The sequence below is a fragment of the Cucurbita pepo genome, chromosome LG18 (genome assembly GCF_002806865.2).
Source record: "Cucurbita pepo subsp. pepo cultivar mu-cu-16 chromosome LG18, ASM280686v2, whole genome shotgun sequence".
Lineage (NCBI taxonomy): Eukaryota > Viridiplantae > Streptophyta > Magnoliopsida > Cucurbitales > Cucurbitaceae > Cucurbita > Cucurbita pepo.
The window spans coordinates 7825284-7847170 of NC_036655.1; the positions used below are offsets into that span (position 1 = coordinate 7825284).

At 37.0% G+C, this 21887-nt stretch overlaps 3 protein-coding genes across 7 annotated transcripts; all 3 read right to left on the minus strand.

Annotated features, from left to right (window-relative positions):
• Positions 1-767: 767 nt before the first annotated feature.
• On the minus strand, positions 768-4170 carry LOC111780702. 2 transcript variants are annotated; one of them, XM_023661178.1, is made up of 6 exons: positions 3759-4170; positions 3194-3266; positions 2539-2922; positions 1870-2174; positions 1025-1054; positions 768-938 (listed from the first exon to the last, which is right to left on the minus strand). In XM_023661178.1, exons 1-5 carry the CDS (start codon positions 3834-3836, stop codon positions 1049-1051), a joined length of 846 nt encoding a protein of 281 aa, XP_023516946.1. In that variant the 5' UTR covers positions 3837-4170; the 3' UTR covers positions 768-938; positions 1025-1048. The 2 variants fall into 2 exon arrangements, with proteins under 2 accessions (XP_023516946.1, XP_023516945.1); XM_023661177.1 differs by having other exon boundaries at positions 768-1615; positions 1831-2174; positions 3759-4164.
• Positions 4171-4446: 276 nt separating this feature from the next.
• LOC111779703 (protein MODIFIER OF SNC1 1-like) lies at positions 4447-14669 on the minus strand. 2 transcript variants are annotated; one of them, XR_002812724.1, is made up of 11 exons: positions 14355-14669; positions 12956-13032; positions 11606-11686; positions 11416-11460; positions 10882-11254; positions 10229-10331; positions 9174-9230; positions 7769-9050; positions 7437-7695; positions 4818-7352; positions 4447-4713 (listed from the first exon to the last, which is right to left on the minus strand). XR_002812724.1 is itself a non-coding variant. In XM_023659822.1 (11 exons), exons 2-11 carry the CDS (start codon positions 12985-12987, stop codon positions 4682-4684), a joined length of 4695 nt encoding a protein of 1564 aa, XP_023515590.1. In that variant the 5' UTR covers positions 12988-13032; positions 14355-14669; the 3' UTR covers positions 4447-4681. The 2 variants fall into 2 exon arrangements, 1 of the variants encoding a protein (XP_023515590.1); XM_023659822.1 differs by having other exon boundaries at positions 4922-7352.
• A 2742-nt stretch (positions 14670-17411) lies between these two features.
• Positions 17412-21013, minus strand: LOC111779656 (CRAL-TRIO domain-containing protein C3H8.02-like). 3 transcript variants are annotated; one of them, XM_023659755.1, is made up of 7 exons: positions 20823-21013; positions 20247-20399; positions 19775-19921; positions 19114-19266; positions 18471-18593; positions 18010-18113; positions 17412-17711 (listed from the first exon to the last, which is right to left on the minus strand). In XM_023659755.1, exons 1-6 carry the CDS (start codon positions 20952-20954, stop codon positions 18036-18038), a joined length of 786 nt encoding a protein of 261 aa, XP_023515523.1. In that variant the 5' UTR covers positions 20955-21013; the 3' UTR covers positions 17412-17711; positions 18010-18035. The 3 variants fall into 3 exon arrangements, with proteins under 3 accessions (XP_023515523.1, XP_023515524.1, XP_023515525.1); XM_023659756.1 differs by having other exon boundaries at positions 17999-18113; XM_023659757.1 differs by having other exon boundaries at positions 20247-20828.
• Positions 21014-21887: the final 874 nt, after the last annotated feature.

Sequence of the window (21887 nt, forward strand, 5' to 3'; positions counted from 1 at the left end):
CAAATAATATATTGTGATTTATTAAACATTTTTTCTTCATGGTTAAAATTAGTAAAACAAACGATTGATTCAATAATATTACTAAAATTTAATTTTTTTCTAGTTATGGTCTTAAAATTTGCTATTGGAAAGTGAATTTATATACTAGTCTTTTGGTCTCTATGTTTTATTTAATAATTTATTATTAATCTTCCTAAAAAAAATCATTTTATAATCGTCTTAAATTAGAAAATTGAAACAAAATCATCCTAATATGAGTTTAGGTGTAACTCTTGAAAATTTAGAAACTTAATGTAAAATAATCTAAAAATGTGAGATCTAGGTTGGAGAGGAGAACAATGAAACATTATTATTAGGGATATAGATGCACACGGCAGACACATTTACAAGAGTGTTAGAGAAGACAAGAACTAAATGTTATTTATAAGGGTGATGAAATTTTTTCTTAGTGGTCATTTTTTAAAAACCTTGAGATTTAGCCTCTTGTGTTAGCAACAAAGAGGCTGAACCTTGAAGGGGGAAGAACCGGATATGGTGTGTAAATTGTGAGATCCAATATCAATGGAAGAGAACAATGAAAATGCTTTGACTATTTTAAAAACATGGAGGAAAACCCTAAACATTGAGGAGAACCCTACAAGAGAAATACAAACAATGAATCATATGAAGAACCATAAGGAAGGACTTGTTGAGCTACAAAATCAACCAATGCCAAGAAGCATCGAAAAATGAAAATATCAAGATCTTCCAGTCCCACCTACAGCTACTTGAAGAACTTAAATGGATTCCTCATCACTATTTATAAGTTAAAGAAACCATTAGTTGTGTATTCTCAAAAACTTATAAAAAACATGTAATCAATCAAATCACAGTTCATCACAATTTTATGGCCATGAGAATTGAACTCAGCTCAATCAAAAAAGAAAAGAAAAGGAAAGGAAAGACTTGCTCCATTTACAAGTAACAGAGGCAGCTACAATCTGATAGATGCCTGAGAGAAGTAATTCAGATACAGTTACTATATTAATGGAACCCAGCAATAAGAGCTCTAATTCTGTCCTCAGAACCAAAAATTTCCTAAAACAGTTCCATAAATATCAAGTCTTGTAGAACATTCCAACAGCGGCCTGAATGAAGAGAAGATGGCACCAAAAGTTGTCCTCTCTCTGCTACAACATTCATTCAAAGGAATTGACAGAGTATGAAAAGTTACAGCAACAATCACCATCTTCTTCAATATTTCATTCTCTCCTTATCATATCATCATCCACAAGTTCCCATGAAAGCATTTCTGCTTGCTATTAGAGAGCAATATATGTTCCAATGGACATTCTAATGTAGCAGAAGATGAGCACAAAAAAATACGATCCACAATTTATTAAGAACTTATTTTGCACTTTTACTGCAGTGTCGCAGCATTTGACGGGAAAAACCTCATAAGAAAGCTTGAGAGAGACCAGATACAGATGATCCCAAGAAATTGAAGAACATTCAACAGCGTACCCAGAGAGCTGTTTATTGCCAAGTTATTTGGAGTCATTTCAGCTCCTTTTATGGTAAATGAAAGTGCTGTCACCAGTTGAGCTGCTCTATTAAGTTGATGCAATCTGTAAACCTGTTTAACAACAACTCTTCAGTTCGAACCCCACGATATTGAATAAGGTACTACAAGATGGGCATATAAATTATTCATAGAGGAAAATAGTCACCAGAAATGATAGACTAATATACAAATTTTTGCATAGAATAACTAAATGAAGCAAATCCAGCAAGGAGGTGCTAGGCAACAAAAGATGTAGAGGGAGAATGATAATCTATGAACATTCTTACTTGAAAGACAATTGGAATAACAGGCCATGACGGCGATTCCTTGCGCCGTGCGTATTGTTCAAATGCAAATTGGACAACAATGCCAACAAGGTAAGGTGCAAGTGTGGCAGATGCTGCTGGGCCTGTCCATGGCCACACTAACCCCATAGTGACCATAGGTATTATTAAACTGAGTGCTAAGGCAGCTACAGAAGAGATCCGCTGTCCAAATTGATTAGACAGGGTTTGATAACTGTTTCTCACAGTATCGGGTTCAGTAGGCCTTCTTGAACGGTCTATTAAAAAAAGAAACACCGCAACGCCACAATAGAACATTGCTTCCGTGAAGAACAATATAAGGAAGTCTGCAATCAGGAGATAGTTCGCAGTTTACAATAGAGAATTTCAAATGGCCACTAAAAATTTCCAACAGAGTCAAAGGCTCTAAAGTAAACATTTAACAGAACATGGAACTTGTAAAGAAATTACAAAACTCCTTAGAGATCTAAGAGCACTGCCTACTATAGTATCCTTTGCCTTAAATGTTCTTGAAGAATGAATGGTTTTTAAAACATCTGAACTTAATGGCCCTTTTACACAATATCAATAAAAAGCCATATATAGATGGTCAATCTAAAATGTCTCCTTTGGCCTTCATTGTCCTTGCTGATAAGGGGCATACACACAGCCAATATTACTTAGTATATATAAATAAGAAACTGTACTGACCTGTCAACAGAGAGTCCTCGAAAATATTTGAAAGTAGTTTCCGTAGATAAAGCGAGGGGAAAATGAACGAAGCTATGAGGACAGCTGGACCAACAAACCATAAGAATTTGTGTTGATTGCTTTGCACGCTTGACAAACGAGTCTGGTAACCTTCTTTAGAATGGTTGTAAAACGAGATGAAACCCGGTTTCCCACCAGTACACTCATCAGAGTGTAAAAATGAGTTGTTTTCGAGGGAGATATCCTCATCAGTGGGTTGCTGATCTATCTGCTCTAGCTCACCCTGCTCACTGCATTGAGACTGGTCCTCTGAAATAGCAGAGAGAACATTTTGCCTCCTCGGAAATCTTCTCAGCAATCCATACATTAACTTGAACGATTCAGCTATCCACAATTACAAAAGCGAACCAAGAACATAATGTTTAGTAGTTTAAAAAACAACATTCGGCATTGGATTTGAACAAAATAGACATTTTGGGAAATAAGTCACAATAGGAATCTCACTAAGTAAGCCATAGATATGGTGGTTATGAGAAGTCTAGAAAATAGAAACCAGATAAACCCATTTTATAGCCATTTTGAATATAAACAAACAGCCTGAAGTTCAAGGTAAAATAGTAAATTGCATGTTATAATGAATAAAAGATAGTCCTACCCTTAGCAAACGTTAACCTCTGGAAACTACGTTGCTGGCTGCCAATGCCATACAACGCTTGCGAAAAGCCCAGCTGGAAATCAAAATAAGAACAGTCCATTAAATCAAATGATGTCTTGAAGAAAATAATGAACATTTTTAGATGAGATAGCACAAAGAGACAACAACAATTTCAATATCAAAAGATTATCATGTTAGAACCATCTTACTAGTCAGTAGACGTCAAAGCAAAAGGTTACTACAGATAGCAAGGCTCTCAATGAAGATCGCAGAATGAGAAATCATTGTAGACAAACACTCAATACGTAATTAATTCAAAATCAGCAGAGGCCGCCTGTGCACAATCCAAAGCCTATCTGGTGTTTGCTTACTACTTCATTGAATTTACCAAAGCTTTTTTCTCTAAGCCTAGTTTGTGTTCGCTTCGAAATACATTTCAACCCACAGCGTACCAACTAGTTTTCATACTCCACGGCAGCAGTGTTGAAACATGAATTTATAGAACAAATTAATTTTCAGAGAAAGCATGAACGCATGAGAAAGCGAATAGAGAACCAAAAAGCACCTGTGAGCTTCTCCGGGCGCCAGAGGGTGAAGATAGAGAAGGAACCGAACAAGAAAGAGAAGCAAATTTAACAGACATGTCCGAGAAAGAGAAAGAATTAGCACCCAACTCCAGTACTGACTCTAGTAAACCATTTCGATGAAGTCCAATGAGAGCTCGTTGAATTCGAAGTACATTTCATCAATACGCACGACGAAAATCCTGTAGAGAGTAACAAAATGAAGGGAAAGTAGAAGAATTGGATGATTCTTGGAGAATGGGTTTTGGAAACGGGAAAAACAATATAGCAACAGAGGCGCAGCCGCCTCCTTCGGTGTGTCTATTGGAATTGGTAGCCTCAAACGGCGGGTGAATGGAAGAATATGTATTTTTGACCGTCTTATTTCCATCTCTAGTCGCCTATCCTCGATGGGGACTCCTTCATTCTCTTTCCCTTGTGTGGATAAATTCCTTTCTTCTAAATTAGGTCAAATACAAAGTTTATTACACAACATTTTCTAAAATTTTAAAAATATTTAATAAATTGAGATTTATATATATTTGATACCTTAAAAAAAAAACATATATATATATATATATATATATATATATATATTTAACGAGTTTTTAAACTTTCATTCACGTGATGTTAACCTTTATTCATTCTCGTTAACTATTGTGGCCTAACTGTCAAAAGATAGATCGTTAGTAGCGAAGAATCAGAACGCTTCTCTAATTCATTCCCTCGGTCGTTCAACAAAGAAATGTCATAGGTACAAAGGGTAAAGAGGAGAGGGGAGGTGGGAAAAAAAGAAAAGGAAAAACACTTCAAAACAGTTCATACAAGTGTTCATTTGAGAGTAAGCTACAAAATAAACAAAGTTCGAGCACCCTCCGTCCAACTCCAAAACAGTTCTCTCCTGCACCGTCAAATCTGGCTCCTACTACACTGCTCGATTCAGTTCCACACCATCAGCTGTTCAGATTTAGAAAATATTAGACTTTTCACCAAAAGGAAATCCATTAAAAACGAACTGGAAAAGTAATATTTCTTAACGACTTGATCCTTAGACGATCGACCTGCTATGTATATAAACTGGGGTGGCGCAGGTCAAATAAAGAGAATGTATTTGGAATCTCCAAATTATGCTAAATATGATAGGCATCTAATCAAACTGGTCCACCTTGTTGCTTGTGGAAGTTCCCACCATCTCTTCTGGACTGACCTTGGCCCCTCTCCACGTACCTTGATCCTGAATGCTGTGTGGTATCCTTAGGTCTATTATCCATGTTCGGCTTTCCATTATGTGGCCCAACTGGTTGGTACTCGTACTGCAAATTTTGTCTCTGCCTGTCTCTATTAGCAGGTGGATAATGCTGCTGCTGCTTATGATGTTGAGAGGAATTCCTTTCCCGACGAGATTCTGGCCCTCGTCCAAAGCGGTTATTGTTCTCACCGCCTTTATGATAAAATGTAGGCAACGGTTGATCGCGTCTGGTATCTGTATTTGCTGGAGCAACCTCAACGGTATGGATAGGACCTTCGACTGGGGAGTAAGGACGATCTTTGCGGGAGTAAATTTTCTTCTCTACTCTGGCCCCATGAGGACCAACATCTGGTCCTTCTTCCATGATGGTTCTTGCACCAGTAAACCTATCGGACTGATTTTGGGCCACATCATCACTCGTTTTTGTGGCATGTGAAAATGGCCTAGATCCCATTTTATTAGTCTGTCCAGCTTCAGCTTCAACATTTTGATCATCACTAGGCTTGCTATTTTGATGATTGTGGGGCTGAACCATCCGGGATTTGGGTTGCCAATGAGATGTTGAACGCTCCCCAACACCCCGATTTTCTTTGGCAGCAGCAAATACATCTTTTTGATCTGCCCCGAGCACTGAGGATTGGGAAGAATTTTTTTCATTGTCTCCACTTCTAAGTTTCTTTTCATTCAAATCAAAATTGTTCCCTACACCCTTGTGCCCCTTAAATTGGGACCGTTTTCCCCTGCTTGTCACCCCCTGGTCTCTCCCAACAGCTGCAGTGACAGCTGGGATAGAGGCTGAGTAGTTGGGATCGTTCCATCCATCGGGTGGATCCCACTCATCAACGTGGCTCGTAAACTCATTGATGGTGCTTCCAGTAGCCTTCTCAGGTACTTGATATTCAGTTGATTTTTGAACAAAACTACCAGCAGCATTTGAAACATAAGATGATTGGTCTTGTAAGCCTTGCCCATATTCTGTGGCTCCCCGTTGGCGCCACGATGCATGTGCCTTGCTTTGTTTATGGTGCCTACCATCCCCGTTTCTGTGATCTGTGGAAAATCCCACATTGCCAGAAACAGCACCAGCAGGTCGAGTATTATCAGAACTTTTGGAACTAGAATCTGCCTTATTATCATCTTGCGCCTGGTTCATGGGGAAAATATCTTGATGGATGGTTCCTTGCTGTGCCATTTCCTTGACTACTGGCTTCGGTACATATATCTCTCTTTCAGCTCGCTTGTTCTTTGGCATACTCTGCACTTGATTATCAATCTTTACAGATGAAGTAACAGCCCCAGCTTCATTTTTATGAAGAGTTTCATCCGTAATCTCACATTTGTTGAGAGATCGCACAGGGGCCCAGATAACAGAATCACTCCCATGGATCTTTTCTCCTGGTCTATTTTGAGCATTTCTTGGCATCCTGCGAGAATGCTGAGACTTCCACTGACCGTTACCTTTGCCAAGAGTTTCTACAACTGGTAACAGAGGTAGCTGCTCTCTGGACTGATTTTCATCTCCATTAATTGGCGGTTGTGGATCTGAAGGTGGATCCATTACCGATTGAGAAGCCTTTGGTTTATCATATTCCGTTGTAAGATTTGCCTCTTTTGAAATTTGAGGTGATGCTGCAGATATCGAGGTCTCTTCCACTTTGTGCCTGCTCTTCCCACTCTTGTTATTTTTCTTTCTTGCATGGGTGGAATGTTCAGCAACAGGTTCTGTAATGATAGCACTCGACTCGTCTACAACTGAAATGTCAGCAACAACTGTCTGAACTTTTGAATCCTTAATTAAGTGGGGAATCTTTTCAGTCTTTTCAGATGGAATATTTGGTTTTTGTTTATTTCCTGTACGCTTGTGCTTCAAGGATGCACCGCCCCCATTTACCTCCGAAGCATTCTTCTTTTGGACTGCATCATTAATGCTTGCCTCCAGCTCCAAAGTTCTCAATTGATTATGTGCCACAACCTGTTCCTTACTGCCACTACTTGGTTTCATCGATTGGGCATCTCCTGATAAAATGGGAGAATTTTTATTAGTGCCCATAGTTGACTCACTATTGTTAGCAACCACGTGTGGATCAGAAACTGTGGTATACTCTCCAGATATAGTACTACCACGCGTGCTTGGGTCATCAAGATTTTGAGGTTCTTGTATCTTATTTCTTATGGCATCATTAGAAACATTTTCAGACCACTGGTTCGGACCCTCCCCTGCTATTGTACGCCTGTTCAATTCTTCAAGTTTTGCCAGGGCCCTGGCCCTCTGTTTTCTAGTCCTTTCCTCCTCTTCCTCCTGCAATTGTCTGGTGCGTTGCTTTGCTAGCTCTCTCATCTTTGTGCGCTGATCAAAATAAAACAGAACGATTGTTTTTAGAAAAAAGAAAGTACACAGAAGAACTAGCAACCACATAAATTAAACATATACCTGAGCTTGAGTATCTTTTGAATCACCCATGGATGGAGTAGGTACATCTCCATGGCTATCTGAAGAAAATGACTCAGCCTTATTAATAGCGCCTATAGCATTGTCGTCTCTTGCAAGCACAGAACTTTCCTGGTTGGGAGTTGCCATCATGCCTGGGGAGTCCAACAGAGGTCTTTTATGCCACCCATCAACCTCCCGTGTATTGACTTTTGCTCTGCCATGATGATCACTTCTCCCTTGCATTCCACGATTAGGCCTCCTGCAGATTTGAAGAAAGAATAAATTTGCTCAAGATCTTCCAACAATTTTAATCAAGCAGGACTAGGGCAAACCTGTGGACATGTGCTCCACCGTATAATTTAACATTCCTATCTACAGTGGACAAACTTAATTCACTGGAGCCTGGGTCTATGACTTCATTAAAATCCCTATTTTCAGGAAAAACAGCACTTGCACTAGCTTCTTGGGCAATAACATGATCAGAGTGTGTATCATTAAATTGAAGCTCATTTGGCTCCTCCCTCCTGCAAATAGGTGAAACATCATGTCGCACATCAGAAGCTCGGGCTTTGGCATTTAATCCTTCTATCTTCTGAATCAGACTTGAATCTTTTGTGGCAGTTGCCAGTGGTTTGGGAACTTCAGAGAAACCAGCAGCAGCAGCAGCCGATTTTTCTTGCAAACCATCACCAATCTTCTCGTTTCCATGAGACTTGGCTTTCATACTTTCAGCAAATTGAGTTTCTTGGTTGGCAGAAGCCTGAGAATACGGTGCCACCTCCAACGTTCTCCTCAAATCAACTTCTTTTTTATGATCCCAGTCATTCTCCCATGGAGTCATCCTCTGTTGGTCATCCTTCTCAACAATCAACTGATTAGTGGTTGTTGAGATTATCCTATTTTCTTCTTCGTTCTTACTATTTAAGTTTCCCTGCTGCTTCAAAAGAACCTTGTATGGTCCTTGATTATCACAAGGAAGACCAGCTTCTACTTGTTCTGGAACCAGATGGGAACTTGCAGGCTCAGATGCAATTTGGCCTTGGCCCAAGTACCTGTTATAAACAGCAGGGCCAGCAGGTCCAGCAGACATTCCCATAAATGGAGCATCTCTATCGCTTGAATTGCAGTAGCCCATGGGAGGACGGAAATATCCCTCATAGGTAACTGGAACTGGGTAAAATCCAGGTCTAATTGGCATGCCTGGATGAATAAAACCATCATGCATAGGAGGTCTATACATATCTCCAGTTTTAGTATGATGTCCCCTGGGTCCAGTTCCATGAGAAGGCTGGGGATTGGGAAGACCGCCTGAGGGAATATGTGGAGGATAATACAGAAATGGGTCCATGGGAAAATTACCAGGAGCAACTGGAGTTCTATATGGAGGACCTCCTTGTGGAGGACCCCTATACCATACACCACCTTGAGGATTATTTACTGGAGAACCATGCCAAGCATCATAATGTGGGGGAGGAATATTTGCACCAGGGTAAGGTTGGGGATGCCCCAGCCATTTCTCTACACTGGGCCTAGGCCCATCATCGTTGTGCGGAAGATTATCACTTCTCCACGAATTAGCACTTTCAACATTTGTAGTCACATTTTTAGGGTCATCTGAAGTTTTAAGACAGTCCAAGTAAGCAGCTATACTATATGATAAAAGGGCAGAATTTACTTACGGAATAGGCAGGAGGCACGACATTGCAACATCCTGATTTAGAAAAAAATACCACATACCGATTGCCGAAGTTCCAGTCCTCTCTTTCATTGTAGCTCCTTCACTAGACCTAGTATCTGTGAAACGGGAAATTCATGTCATTTTCAAGAGATGCCCCTTCGTCACTAGTAGGTAACGGAATGTGCTTACTTTAATTTAACAAATAAATATAGAAAAAACTAAAAAAGGCATTATTTGTTAACATGATGAGAACCAAAGAGAGAACTATTCTTGACTAGCCATAGGAACAAACAAGAGAATCATAATAATATCCACTAATACTACAATAGACATCGTATCATGAACTTCTCTGCAATAAGGTGACATAATATGATATGAACCAAGAGACATCAATCATACAATATACTTCAATATTCTCTACATTATGTAAATGTAACCGAAATTAAATAAAAAGTCTTAAAATACAATAACTCTAAATTACTCTAAATTGTAACCCACCCAAAATTTACAACAATCAAACTTCATTCTTCTTCAATGTAGCATGAATTGAAACATCTTTTGATAATTTTGACAACCTTTTCTTCACATCTTCATTGAAGTATATTGTATGATTGATGTCTCTTGGTTCATATCATAATATTTGAACAGCCATTGACATATGCATAGTGTAACTCTTTTTTTAATGACATGGAGCCTTCATTTCATAGATGGTATGAAATTACAAAAGACGGAATCACTGAGCTATAAGAGATGTAAGGCTATAATCACAAAATATGGAGTGAATTTACACATGCCTGGTGTAACTCAAAACGACATCAAGCTGATTAACTAAAGATACAAGAGAAAAGGATCAAACTCTATGCAATGGATACTTCAAAAACTCTAAATTCCTTAAGGTTTTTTCAAACTGATAAGAATTGGTATTAAAGGTAACAAGTTAAGAAATTTGTGGCCTGAAAGGAATTAAGATGCATCCCTTTAATACTTAAATCTAAATGAGCTAGCATTAATTTAACGTGGACCAAGCCCAGATTGAGCACCAAACAAGTTCACAAATACAAGATGTAATACAATGGTAAAATAAACTGAGTTCAAGTAACACATAAACATGAACCTCGTGACTCAGCATCCTTTCCTACACATTCTTTCTCAGAACCCAGCGAAGGAAAATCTCCTGATGTCAAAGAAAACCCATCCCTCTTACATGGCATCGCTCCCTACATGTACATATAAATTTATGGATGAGATATTTTCAGACCAAGCTGTAATACGAAAAGTAAACTAGAAGGAAAAACAGTTGACAATAACTTGCTCCCAAGGATTGACAAGTTTGACCACATTGGGTAGTGTCTAAACCACCTATCTAAAACAGTTATCCACCAAACCCATCTTCTGGTAGCATACATCTAGGCCACTAATATATAAAAATAAATTAGGATCTGGGCCACATATTAAGACAAGCTATTTCTTTACCCCTAGGGTTAACCACGAAGAAAGGGGGACCTTTTCATACATCTCTCATAGGGTCAATCCTTCAAAAAAATTGTAAATATCCTTTTTTCTTAATTATAGACAGCAGAAGCTCTTTTCAGTAAGGGTGTGTTTTTGTCCCCTTTGTTGCTCAGGCCTTTGTTTTCATAGGTTTTATCGTCCTATCATTTATCTTAATAAAAGTTGTTTTTTTATTTTTTTTATTTTTAAGGAAAGATTACATAATTGGGAAAATGTATACAATTAAGATAAATACACAGGCTGCAAGCATCATACCACTTTCTCTATAGTCACAGCAGAATTCCAAGCCACTGGATTTTCAGAAGTCTCTGCAAATCGTGACAATTGTGAGCTACTAGATTTAGTTTCAGCACTGTGGGGGCGCAAGGATGCGAGTGATGCATGACTTAACGTCACAGGCCCAGAGGCAGATGATGGTCTAGAACTCGGACCCCATGCATTAGCATGAGGTTCATGGGACCTGTCACTACCAGCCGTTGATGGACGAGTGCCACCTCCAGCAGATGAAGGGCGACCACAGAGATGGCTTGGTGAACCAGAAGCACTGTCTGTATTTGGAGAACCAGATGAGGAGCCCCAAGCATTTGTTGCAGATGAAGTTGATTTATTGCCCCAACTGAGGGTACCCCTATCAAGTGCGGGGAAATAGACACAATTCAATCAAGCAGACAATCAACCAGGAAACACATAAAAAGGTTTGTGATAGAATGAGTTAGCTAAAACTCGATAAAAACACGTGAAAAAGCCAGAAACAGAGAGTAGTGGCCAAATAAATAATTGCATACTCACTTGGGTACAATTTCCACATTTGGGTCCAAACCATGATTTTCTAACCTGAAATAGGAGGCATAATACATAGTTTCAAAGAGAAAGCAGTTTACTAGGTTGAATAGGAATATTCATATCTAATAGCAATAAGTCGATGACAACACTGAGATGACAGAACACAACGATGATAATTGATCAACAAAGCAAATACCTTTGACTGGGTAAGTTTATAGGTTTTGGAACAGCAACCTTTCCTAAAACAGTCATCCCACCTCGTCTGGCTGATGTCCACCTGCCAAGTGTGGAAACAATACGATGTTTGAAGGACTCACTTTAGGCTACATCAGATAATTACCTTTTTTCAATACAAAGCAAACATGTTTAAAAATCCAGTACCAATTCCATTTTTATTTCTAGGACAAATTCTGTTACACCAACAATTTTCCTACAAAAAGAGCAATCAAACAACAAACTCTACCACTTGACTTCTGCCTTCAAACTTCAGTGGAGTATTCTTCATTGCTAATTCACATCTTTTTGCGGAGTAAACTTTGCATTTATTTCAGCGTTTATCTGACTTGCCAATAGATAAAAGGTATAAAGCTTCCTGAGGAGATTTTAGGAGAATTTCCTTTATATGGAGAATGCCAACCCCTTCCAATCACCATAATCGTGTCTATTCTGTAGGATAATAAGCTACCAAAAAGTAGATAACGATTTAAAGATACGTTTTCTTTCAGACACCATTAACACACTACATACCATAGTTCGGAGGAACTTAGCTAAACCAAAAGGTTTCCTCCCATTCTCTTGCCCTTTCATTGAAGAGTTCCTTGTTCAAACCTCTTTTTCCTTTCTTGCTAAAGACAGATGATCACTCCAAGGTGGAATGCTATTTACACTATTCTTTAAGAGAATAGGAGTAATATTATTTTATGCCTATATTTGAGGTTCTAACGACAACTTTTTTTATAGTAAAAAAAAAAAACCCTATGCATTTAATTTGGGTAGCTGGAAAACCTTTCTATAGCTACCCTAGCATTGATAGGGTTTGACCCCTAGACATTCCTTCCCTGTACAATATTTCAGTGATATTATTTCCTCTTTTTTCTTAACAAGAAACAGAGTTAACTTTTCATTGATTTATGAAGAGACTTGCAAGTCTCCTATTTTGTTAATGAATAGGTTGAATCCAATCTTTAGCTGTAATCTACTATGTTGTTTATTTTAAAAAATAATCATACGGTTGCGGGGAAAAAATGTCTCAACAATTGTGGGAATAGGAAAAACGTTTGGTGCTATTACTACATATTCATTCAAGGCATTGATACAAGTTACAGCAAACAATGTCAGTAGGTAATTCAGGGGATTTCAGAAAACCTCTATCTATCATCCATGCTTAATGCAGTTGCTCACCCAAACAGAATCTAATTACTGAATGCATATGATGGTCACACTTAAAAGCAAAAAAGAAGAGATGAAAACTAGAATTCCATGAATCCAAATGAATAAAAATCAACACTGCAAGTTGCAGTAATACAGCAGGAAAGCAATGCAGTACCTTCTTTCTCCACTCAACATACTTGACGTCATGATTCAACAGTTGTAGCAAGGTCATTCAACCAAATTTATTACAACCTGAGGGAAAATGCCATCAATACGATTCCAAATAATTATGAACATTAATTATACGATATACAGTGGAAATTTACATGTACATTTTATTTATCCATATTCATCAATAAAGCGATCCAAGTGTTAAGATCAATCGCCTAGCCCAAATGGACTCATCCATAAACAGAACAACAAAGTTCCGTTCTGCTTTTGAACCACCTTAAGATGGAGAACCATCACGGATCATTTGTAATTTCTTATATTTCTATACTAGAATCCACAATATGCAAGATAATCAAGTAAGTAATCAGCGCCATTGAATTATGCATTCTAAAAATCGGTCCTTTCATATTGGTGGTAGCCATCATTTTACATTCTGAAGTTTAAATCAATATCCAAATTGAATCTTTACATTTCCAAACTAATCCATCAATTACTTCTCAATGCACGATTGCTTGATTCTTCAGAACAATTCTACTCTTGCTCTGCAATTATTGTGTAATAGGTCACTCAGTTGATTAGGTTCGGGAATCCAAGATCAATGCGTAGGAGATTCAGCTTAAAGGACTTCCCATCACTAAACAATCATTCTTTTAGATTCATGACAACAACATCAACAACAACAACAAAAATTAAAAATAAAAATAAAAATAAAAAATCCAAAAATTAGCTGCTGTATCCAACTGGCTCAAGCTGTGCACCATCGTCTTGAGCTCTCTCTCTCTCTCTCTCACACACACACACACATTTTCTCTCAGCTCTAGATTGGTTAAAATCCTATAGCCCAAGACAAAAAAATTTGGAAGCTCCTCTTTGCATCAAATTCAAATTCATTGTTGCAATCTAAAACTTCATACGTTCTGATTCCCAGAAAAAACAATCTGTCCGTACCAATACTCTATTGACAACGATTCAAAACCGTTCTCACTGACGCGATTTAAACATGCTCTATTATCCGGTGAACTCAAACCGAAATGGAAAATATATATATATATATATATATAAATGTAATCATGGCTACGCAAGTGCAAAACAATTAAAAACTCGATAGAGAAAATTTAACAGGCAATACGAGAAATATAACTAAGTAATAGAACCTATACTGGTCCGGCTTCGACACTTCAAACAACTATGCAAACCCCTAGTGCCTCAAGTAGTTTGCTAATTAATTAAACGTGATTAGAATCCAGGAAAAGAAAAATAGCTAAATATACAGATACGAAAATTTCATCAGCATCCATACTTCATCCATTTCTTATGTCTCACTAGTTTTCCCTTTCCCAAAAATTAAACGCGCGAAATTTGCTAGGACGATTTTATGATGAAATTTGCGTAGAACAACTTGCCTGAAATGAAATAGGCTTCAAATGCTCCGTGCAAAACCTAGGGAAGAATGGGGCTGAAGGAGCTGGTTGATATTTCAGAAATGGAAGAGAAAAACGGAAGGGATAAGAAAACAAGAAATCGGAACCTCAGAATCGGTCGGAGATCGCGATGGGGGTTCCGGCAAGGAGATCTCGGGAAATAAGAAACGCGAACTCGAGAGTGATAGGCCTGCGATCGGAGCGAAAATATATGGAATGAACAGGCGGAAAGGAAGATAGCAGCGGAGGTGTTGGAGGATGGACGACGAGGTGTTTATGTTTTTGCCTTTGCCGTGCCTGTGATAAATTCATAATATTAGAAATTAATAATTCCTATAATTTATTATCATCAGATGATAAACTGTACAAAAATTACTTTCCCATTTGGGCGTTTCACAGTTTTTTTCTTTCTTTTTCTTTTTCTTTTTCAGATAAACTTTAATTTTACTGTGAGATGTCTTATTTATTTTCTTTCAGAGTATAGTTATCCAAATTTGTTCAGATTTCAATGTTTTAAAAGCTAATATCCTAATTGATTTAATTATTTTTTTAAATGCAAATACGTTGGATTCATTCATTTTTCGCCTAATGAAATTGTACTTCGATGAAGACGTATCATAAAGTAGTTTTGAAATTTGTTTATTTGCTGATTTCAATATTCTTAACTCGAGCATAGTTTAAGGCACTAATTTTTTAGCGTACATATTCATTGGTTTAAATCTCTTAGTATCGAGATATGATCTTACCATCGAGACATGATTGTACATTTGTAAAGAAGCTAACTTTAGTATGGCTCGATGGTTAAGACATAATTACCTCGACATTTCAAGATTTAAATCTTTCACCGATACAACACTATTGTAATATGAAAAATTAAACATTCAATAACTTGTCAATATGCGAGAGTGCTTGCCCACCAAAATTATGTATATGTGTGTTTATATATAAACTCATATTTACGTATATTAAAATATGAGAATTAAACCATATGACTTAAAAGCAATTGAGATATATTCCATCTCCGAACTATGCAACTTCAACGTGTAAATCTATTATTTGCTACGTACCGACACTTGTAATTATAATTTAAAGTCATGGTTAGAGAAAAATCATACCAACATCACGTGATTCATACTACTAAAGTAGGAATTGATAGAACATAAACTACTTAACGTCCTTATCCACTTTTTGTGGCCACACCTGTAAGAAAATTCAAGTAGAAAATCGTTGGATTAAATATTACAACTTATATGAGGTTGCAATACCAAAGTGCTTAGGCAAAATAAGCAAACTAATGAAATTGCATTAGACAACCAATTCTATTCGATCATATATTGTCATCTCATTTATTTTAGGAAAAAAAAAGATATTCATAGGCTTTTCATCATAATTTCCTTTTAGAAATGGCAGATCACCCATTCTTAATGTAATTAATGAAATTGAAAATCAAACATTAATGCAAGGCATTTAAGAACAATAAATCAAATGACAAATTTCCCTAAAAAAATGAAGCGACAAAATCAACTACCCAATGTGGTTCTAAAAAAAATGAAGTGACAAAATCAACTACCCGGGTTCATTGTAACATCCCAAATCCCCCGCTAGCAGATCTTGTCCTATTTGTCCTATTTGTCCTATTTGGCCTTTCCCTTTCGAACTTCCCCTCAAAGCTTTAAAACGGCTAGGGGAAGGTTTCCACACCCTTATAAATGGTATTTTGTTCTCCTCCCCAACCAATGTGCGACATCACAATCCATTCCTCTTCGGAGCCTAGCGTCCTCGCTGACACTCGTTTCATTCTCCAATAGATGTGGGACCGCCACCAAATCCCCCCCCCCCCCCCCCCCNCCCCCTTTGGGGCCAACGTCCTTACTGGCACACCGCCTCGTGTCAACCCCCTTCAGGGAATAGCCTCCTCACTGACACATAGTCCGATGTCTGGCTCTAGTATCCATTTGTAATGGCCCAGATCCACCACTAGCAGATATTGTCTTCTTTGGGCTCCCTTTCGGACTTCCCCTCAAAGCTTTAAAACAGGTCTACTAGGGGAAGGTTTCCACACCCTTATAAATGGTGTTTTGTTCTCCTCCATAACCAACGTGGAACATCACATTCATATAAGCAGGCAAAAGTTTGAGTATATGAACTTTCCCTTTTCCAGTAAATGTCTCTATCTTATGTTTATGTCAATTGTTTTCCGTTTGCTTATAATCTATTGTACCGTGAATATTTTGGAGGCTTTATCTAAAAAACAAGCAAAGCTGAGGCTGGGGAGTCACTTCTCTAAATGTTGTTTTCTTTCTATTTGGTGCTTTTGGTTTGGATGGATGTCCTGCATCAATCACTTTTAACTGCTATTATTCGAGACCAAAGTTCACAATGACAATAAGGGAAATTAATAAGGAAAAATAGGGTAAGTCTTCATCTTCATACCACTTTGACACAAATGGAAGAGAGGTTCAAGTAGGTTAATTTGTGGCGATTGCCATTATCTTTCGGTTTTGTTTTGTGGAGTCTACTAATGTAAGATGAGAATCCAAATACGTTCCTTTAGGAAAAAGGTAGATATATTATCATATAACATAAGATGAATGTCAAGGGATAACATTGTTAGGATCGCACAACAATGCACAATCGATCTAGATGAATACAAAAACAGAAGAGAGAAAATGCAAAGAGGAATATTAGCTAGCAATTTATATTGATTTAAAATATGTCCGAGAATACATAGAGTACTTTCTCAAAACATTGCCCTAAGAATATATATGGTTTAGTTTACTATATATAGTTTTACCGTATACTATACATAAATCTACCATATATAATCATTGAGTAAGCTAATAAATATGCAGTAGACTCCATACCCAACAAACCTATCCTCCACTGTGCAACATTGTCTATTTGAACATAAGGGCTGATGACTTCTCTTTTTAATTTCACCAAAAGGTCACATGCCAATGAAAATTATTGTCCGTATCCACAATTTCCTTATCTATCTTTATCTAGCCAATGTGGGAAGCCTTACAAAATTGCAAATGGACAAATCTAGATAATTAGAGGGAGCACGCAAATGTGATTATTTTCTTTACTCAAAAAAATCAAGTACACTTGGTGACAATTTAACATGATACAAGAATAAAAATTTACGTGTTTGAACTTCCTTTAGGTGGGATCGCTTACCTCCATACTCCAGTTTTGAACCCATACTTGAAAATCTCTGAATTCCCCGTCATGTATCGAATCAGAACATAGAACTTGAGGGGGGAGAATTTCATTCGTATGAAATATTTGCTTCAGCAGATCGTCCCCACCATATTGCAGAAGCAGCAAGCAAAGGACCTGAATATGCAAAATTCCTATTGTCAATAAGTAAACTCTATTCCAAATTAGATACCAATATACATTTTAGTTTTCAATCAGATTTCTGAGAATCATGAGGAACGATATTGAACTCAGAAATTTATTAGTTGCATGGGCCTATTAGCGTTAATTGACCTTCATCTCTGGAGAAATGTAACCCCAACAATTAGCAAAGTGAATATCAAATGTATTTAAAAGAATCTTCTTCTTGTTATGAACAGGTGGAATTTTATAATCTTTACAGTAAGCATCTGACTTGATACTACCTAATTCGGACCTGTTTGTCGAGAGTGACAAAATTCCTCAGTTTCTAAAGATGGCAGGCAGTGTAGCTTCAGTAAAGTATTCCTTTCTGACTGTATCTACGGAACAAAATCTCGCCTTCAAAAAGGAAAAAGATTACAGAAACTATTAGAAATAGGATGTAGGGAAGGGCCTGAAGGCAACAACTCCAAACAGCTCAATAAAATTTAAGTGACCAAATCCTAATGTGTAGTTTTCTAAAATGGTGAAACATCTTCAGGATGTGTAGGGTTGGTGGCCGGATGGAGTAAACTTGAAAATGCAAGATTTCTTCATTGACAATCAAAAGAAGAAAAGCAAACTCCACATGCAAGTGAAGGAATCTATAATTTGAATTGAACAGGGAGATTAGTGATCAACTTTGCATCCAATATATTTATTAATCTAGATTTATGGCTAGAGCTGAATCTGCAGTTTAGAAATGGAAATGCATACCAGAGAGGCATATGATTTTAATAATGGCTTGGTAAGTTGCCATAGTGGTCTGAACACAGATGGAGCTTCCACAAAGAGGACTTGACCTAGCCGTTTCGGATAGTAGGAGTAGAACACATCAAACTGCCAGAAAAAAAAGAGCACAAAGAGATCAGAAAGAACAACTGACAAATGACATAGAAGCCATCAAAACACAAAATCTCTTGGCCCCGTCCAAACACCTAACCCACCAGAAACTGAAAACATAGAGGGCTCCCTAAGGGGAAAAGGGAATGGGGGGAAGAAAATCCCATTTTCCACACTATGAATTAAGTTATAGTGCTAATTACTAAATGAAGCATCCTTGCAGCTGCAGGCTAGCACTCTGGTACGCATACCAACTAGTTGTTGTCTTGTGGAAAAGTAAAATGCAATATAATTTTCATGTCTTAAAATCAATGATTGACTAGCACAACTATTTTAGCAAGAGCTTCTTCCTGGTAAAGTGAGCAAAAACTTGTGATGCTAAAAAGTGTAAATTGTGTACAGATCATTAGTTCGGCTAGTACCAAGTGGTTAAGATATGAATCGCATCACAAACTTGCAAATATTCTTTCTGAGTTCCCACTAATTCAGAATGAAAATTTTCAGCTTGTAAAATTACCAAAAATGTCAAGAACTTAAGATCTGCATTCTCAATACTAAATCCTCGCAGATCAATTATTCCAAGTATTTCTTCTTTTCCAGGTGGAAGCTTGCTCAGTGCCTTCTCTACATAGAACACACACAGTTTCTCGTCCTCAACAGGATCATGGACCTGCGGTCAAGTTATTAGGAAAGTCAAAATTCATGTTAAGAGAGTAAATTCAAATAAGATTATACACAAAAACATAATTTTACAATAAAAATAAGAACAAGTGTTCACTGAGGAAGGACAGAGGTCAAAGTCCACGTCATAATGTCAAACTTCACCATTCGTGGAATAGGTGCATCATTGATTCATGGCCAGTTTATTAGATATTTACCTTTGTAATTTTGTAATTTACTGAAATTAGTTCCGGCTGTCTAAGAATTTTAGTTACAGCTGTTATGCAAATTTCTTTCAATTTATTTGTACATGTCTGAGAGATTTCTTCTTGATCAATAAGAAAACAGAGTTTCTCTCAGTTGCAAGACAATGCATAAGCTTTCAAATTACAATGACAAAGGAGTAAATCTCAATCACAAAGGAAGACAATTGTACTGAAAGTGACCTATGGACAATGGTGGGATTGGCTAATTGACTCAAACCAAGAAAATTTGTCAAATATAAATAGGTAACTTACTGCAGGTAAATGCTTGGAAGCCACAACTATGAGTACCGGCCGGAGATTGACATCAAGAAACTCATGGACGAATGCCTTCCCAGTTTCAGCCATTCCCTTTACTGAATTTTCAGTCAGTTCATCTACTCCAAATTCCTGACGCCAGTTCTGTTTGAGACAAAGGGACAATGAAATGCATGTAATTATGCAACGCCTTCCATGGCAATATCATTCCTAACGTTCACTAAAATTTCAGTATAAACCATGCAAAACTTTTTGGTGAAGATCACATAAATGAAGAAACCTCACTATCTTTGTAAGATGCATGAGTTACTTCTCTTATAGTGAATTGGTTTTGAGATGGAACCCGTTTTTCTAATACTTTTATCTTAGTCTTATTTTGAAAAACAACTAATACAGCAAATTCAGCTTTGGTAACGCCACTTGAACAAGAGACATGCAACAATAAAAAAGTGAGGTTTCAAGAGTATACAATTGCTTTCGTTAATTTTGCAACCGCATCTTCAACAGAATACTTTCGATCCTTCAGAAACCAGAGGATCATCTCTTCATCGTCCCGTCCATTCCGACCAAGAGGAAGACTAGAATGTTCTCTTTCGAGTTTCTCCTTCACTTCCAACACGAGCTGCAACACTTGAAAACATGGACCATAAACTATCGAGTTCATCATCATATACGTATAAACATATAGGCAACCCAGTCAATCAGACGTAAAGCCGCACAATCTTCAAACAACTGCCAGTTACACATATTAAACGATTGACAGAAAGTAAACACAATTCTCCTCAGATAAGGGATAGACGCTCGCATGCTAGAATTTTCGCACCGCATTACAGCTAAATTCTAAGGCAACCTCGTGACAAGAAGACGATGGCAGACACAAAATTCATCAAATCACGGACACAAACATAAAGAAGTTCGAAGGCGTAATTTGAATCCAATCATACAAAACTTCACCATCGTATTCTCAGGGAAAATAGGTCTCTCGAAAGGCAATGTGAGGCAGACGCGAACTAGAAATGGTAGATAATGAGTGGAAGCATAGTACCTTGCGCGATTCATCGGAGCCGGAGACGGAATTCTGAACTGCAAATCTGCGGAATCGAGTAGCTCTGGGTGGAATTGGAGAAGTAGTGGGGAGAAGTGGGTGGCGTGGAGTGAGACTGAGACGTACCGCCATTTCTTAAGCAGGATAGAAGATGAACTGTTGCAAAGAAGAAGGCCAGCGAAGGTAGAGATGGGGAGTCGCGCCCAACCAGCATAGTTTACATATAATTAAAAGATGCTGGGAAATGGTTAATTATTTTTACTACACGTAATTTAACCGTACGTTATTGACTAGAAAGTCAAATATATGGAAATGTTTGCGTATAACTAAAAAAATAAAAATCAAATAATTAACAATAAATACTATAGTTTCATTAATAAAACTCTATTATGTGGACATAATGGAAAATAAGTATAAGCATACGATAATTTCGAAGACAAGAAATCTTCTCAGATATAACCCATTAAATTATATATATCTCTATTAAAGCAATACCAAACATATATTTATTAGAGGAAGATTCTCGTGTAATGAACCCATTATAAAAAAATTAATTTAATATAATCTCATATCTAGGTGTACATTTGCAAAATTATTATTATTATTATTATTTTTAAAAAATTAATTATCGCTTTTAGACTAAATTAATGAAAATACCTTTAAATTTAAAAATTACATTTTAGTATAAAAAATATTCCTATTGCTTTTTAGAGTATTTTTAAAATATTTATCTTAAAAAAATTAAAATTTAAAAACTTCAAAAAGCATCTTTATTTTTATTTTTATTTTTATTTTTATTTTTTTGTTTTAATTCAAAAAAGGCCTGATACCCATTGTACCACCTTTAAAAAAATATTCCTAAACTTTCAAGAATAACATTATAAATTAGAGATAACTTACGAAGGGCAATACAAATTTTTTGTCAATAAATTCATATACTAACGTCCTTAATTCTTTTTATAAAGGTAAAGAATATTAACGTTAGTTTTAAAATTTAATGATTGTTTTTAAAATATAATATTGTATTAAGAATAATTTTTATTATTTTTTTAAAATAAAAGATAT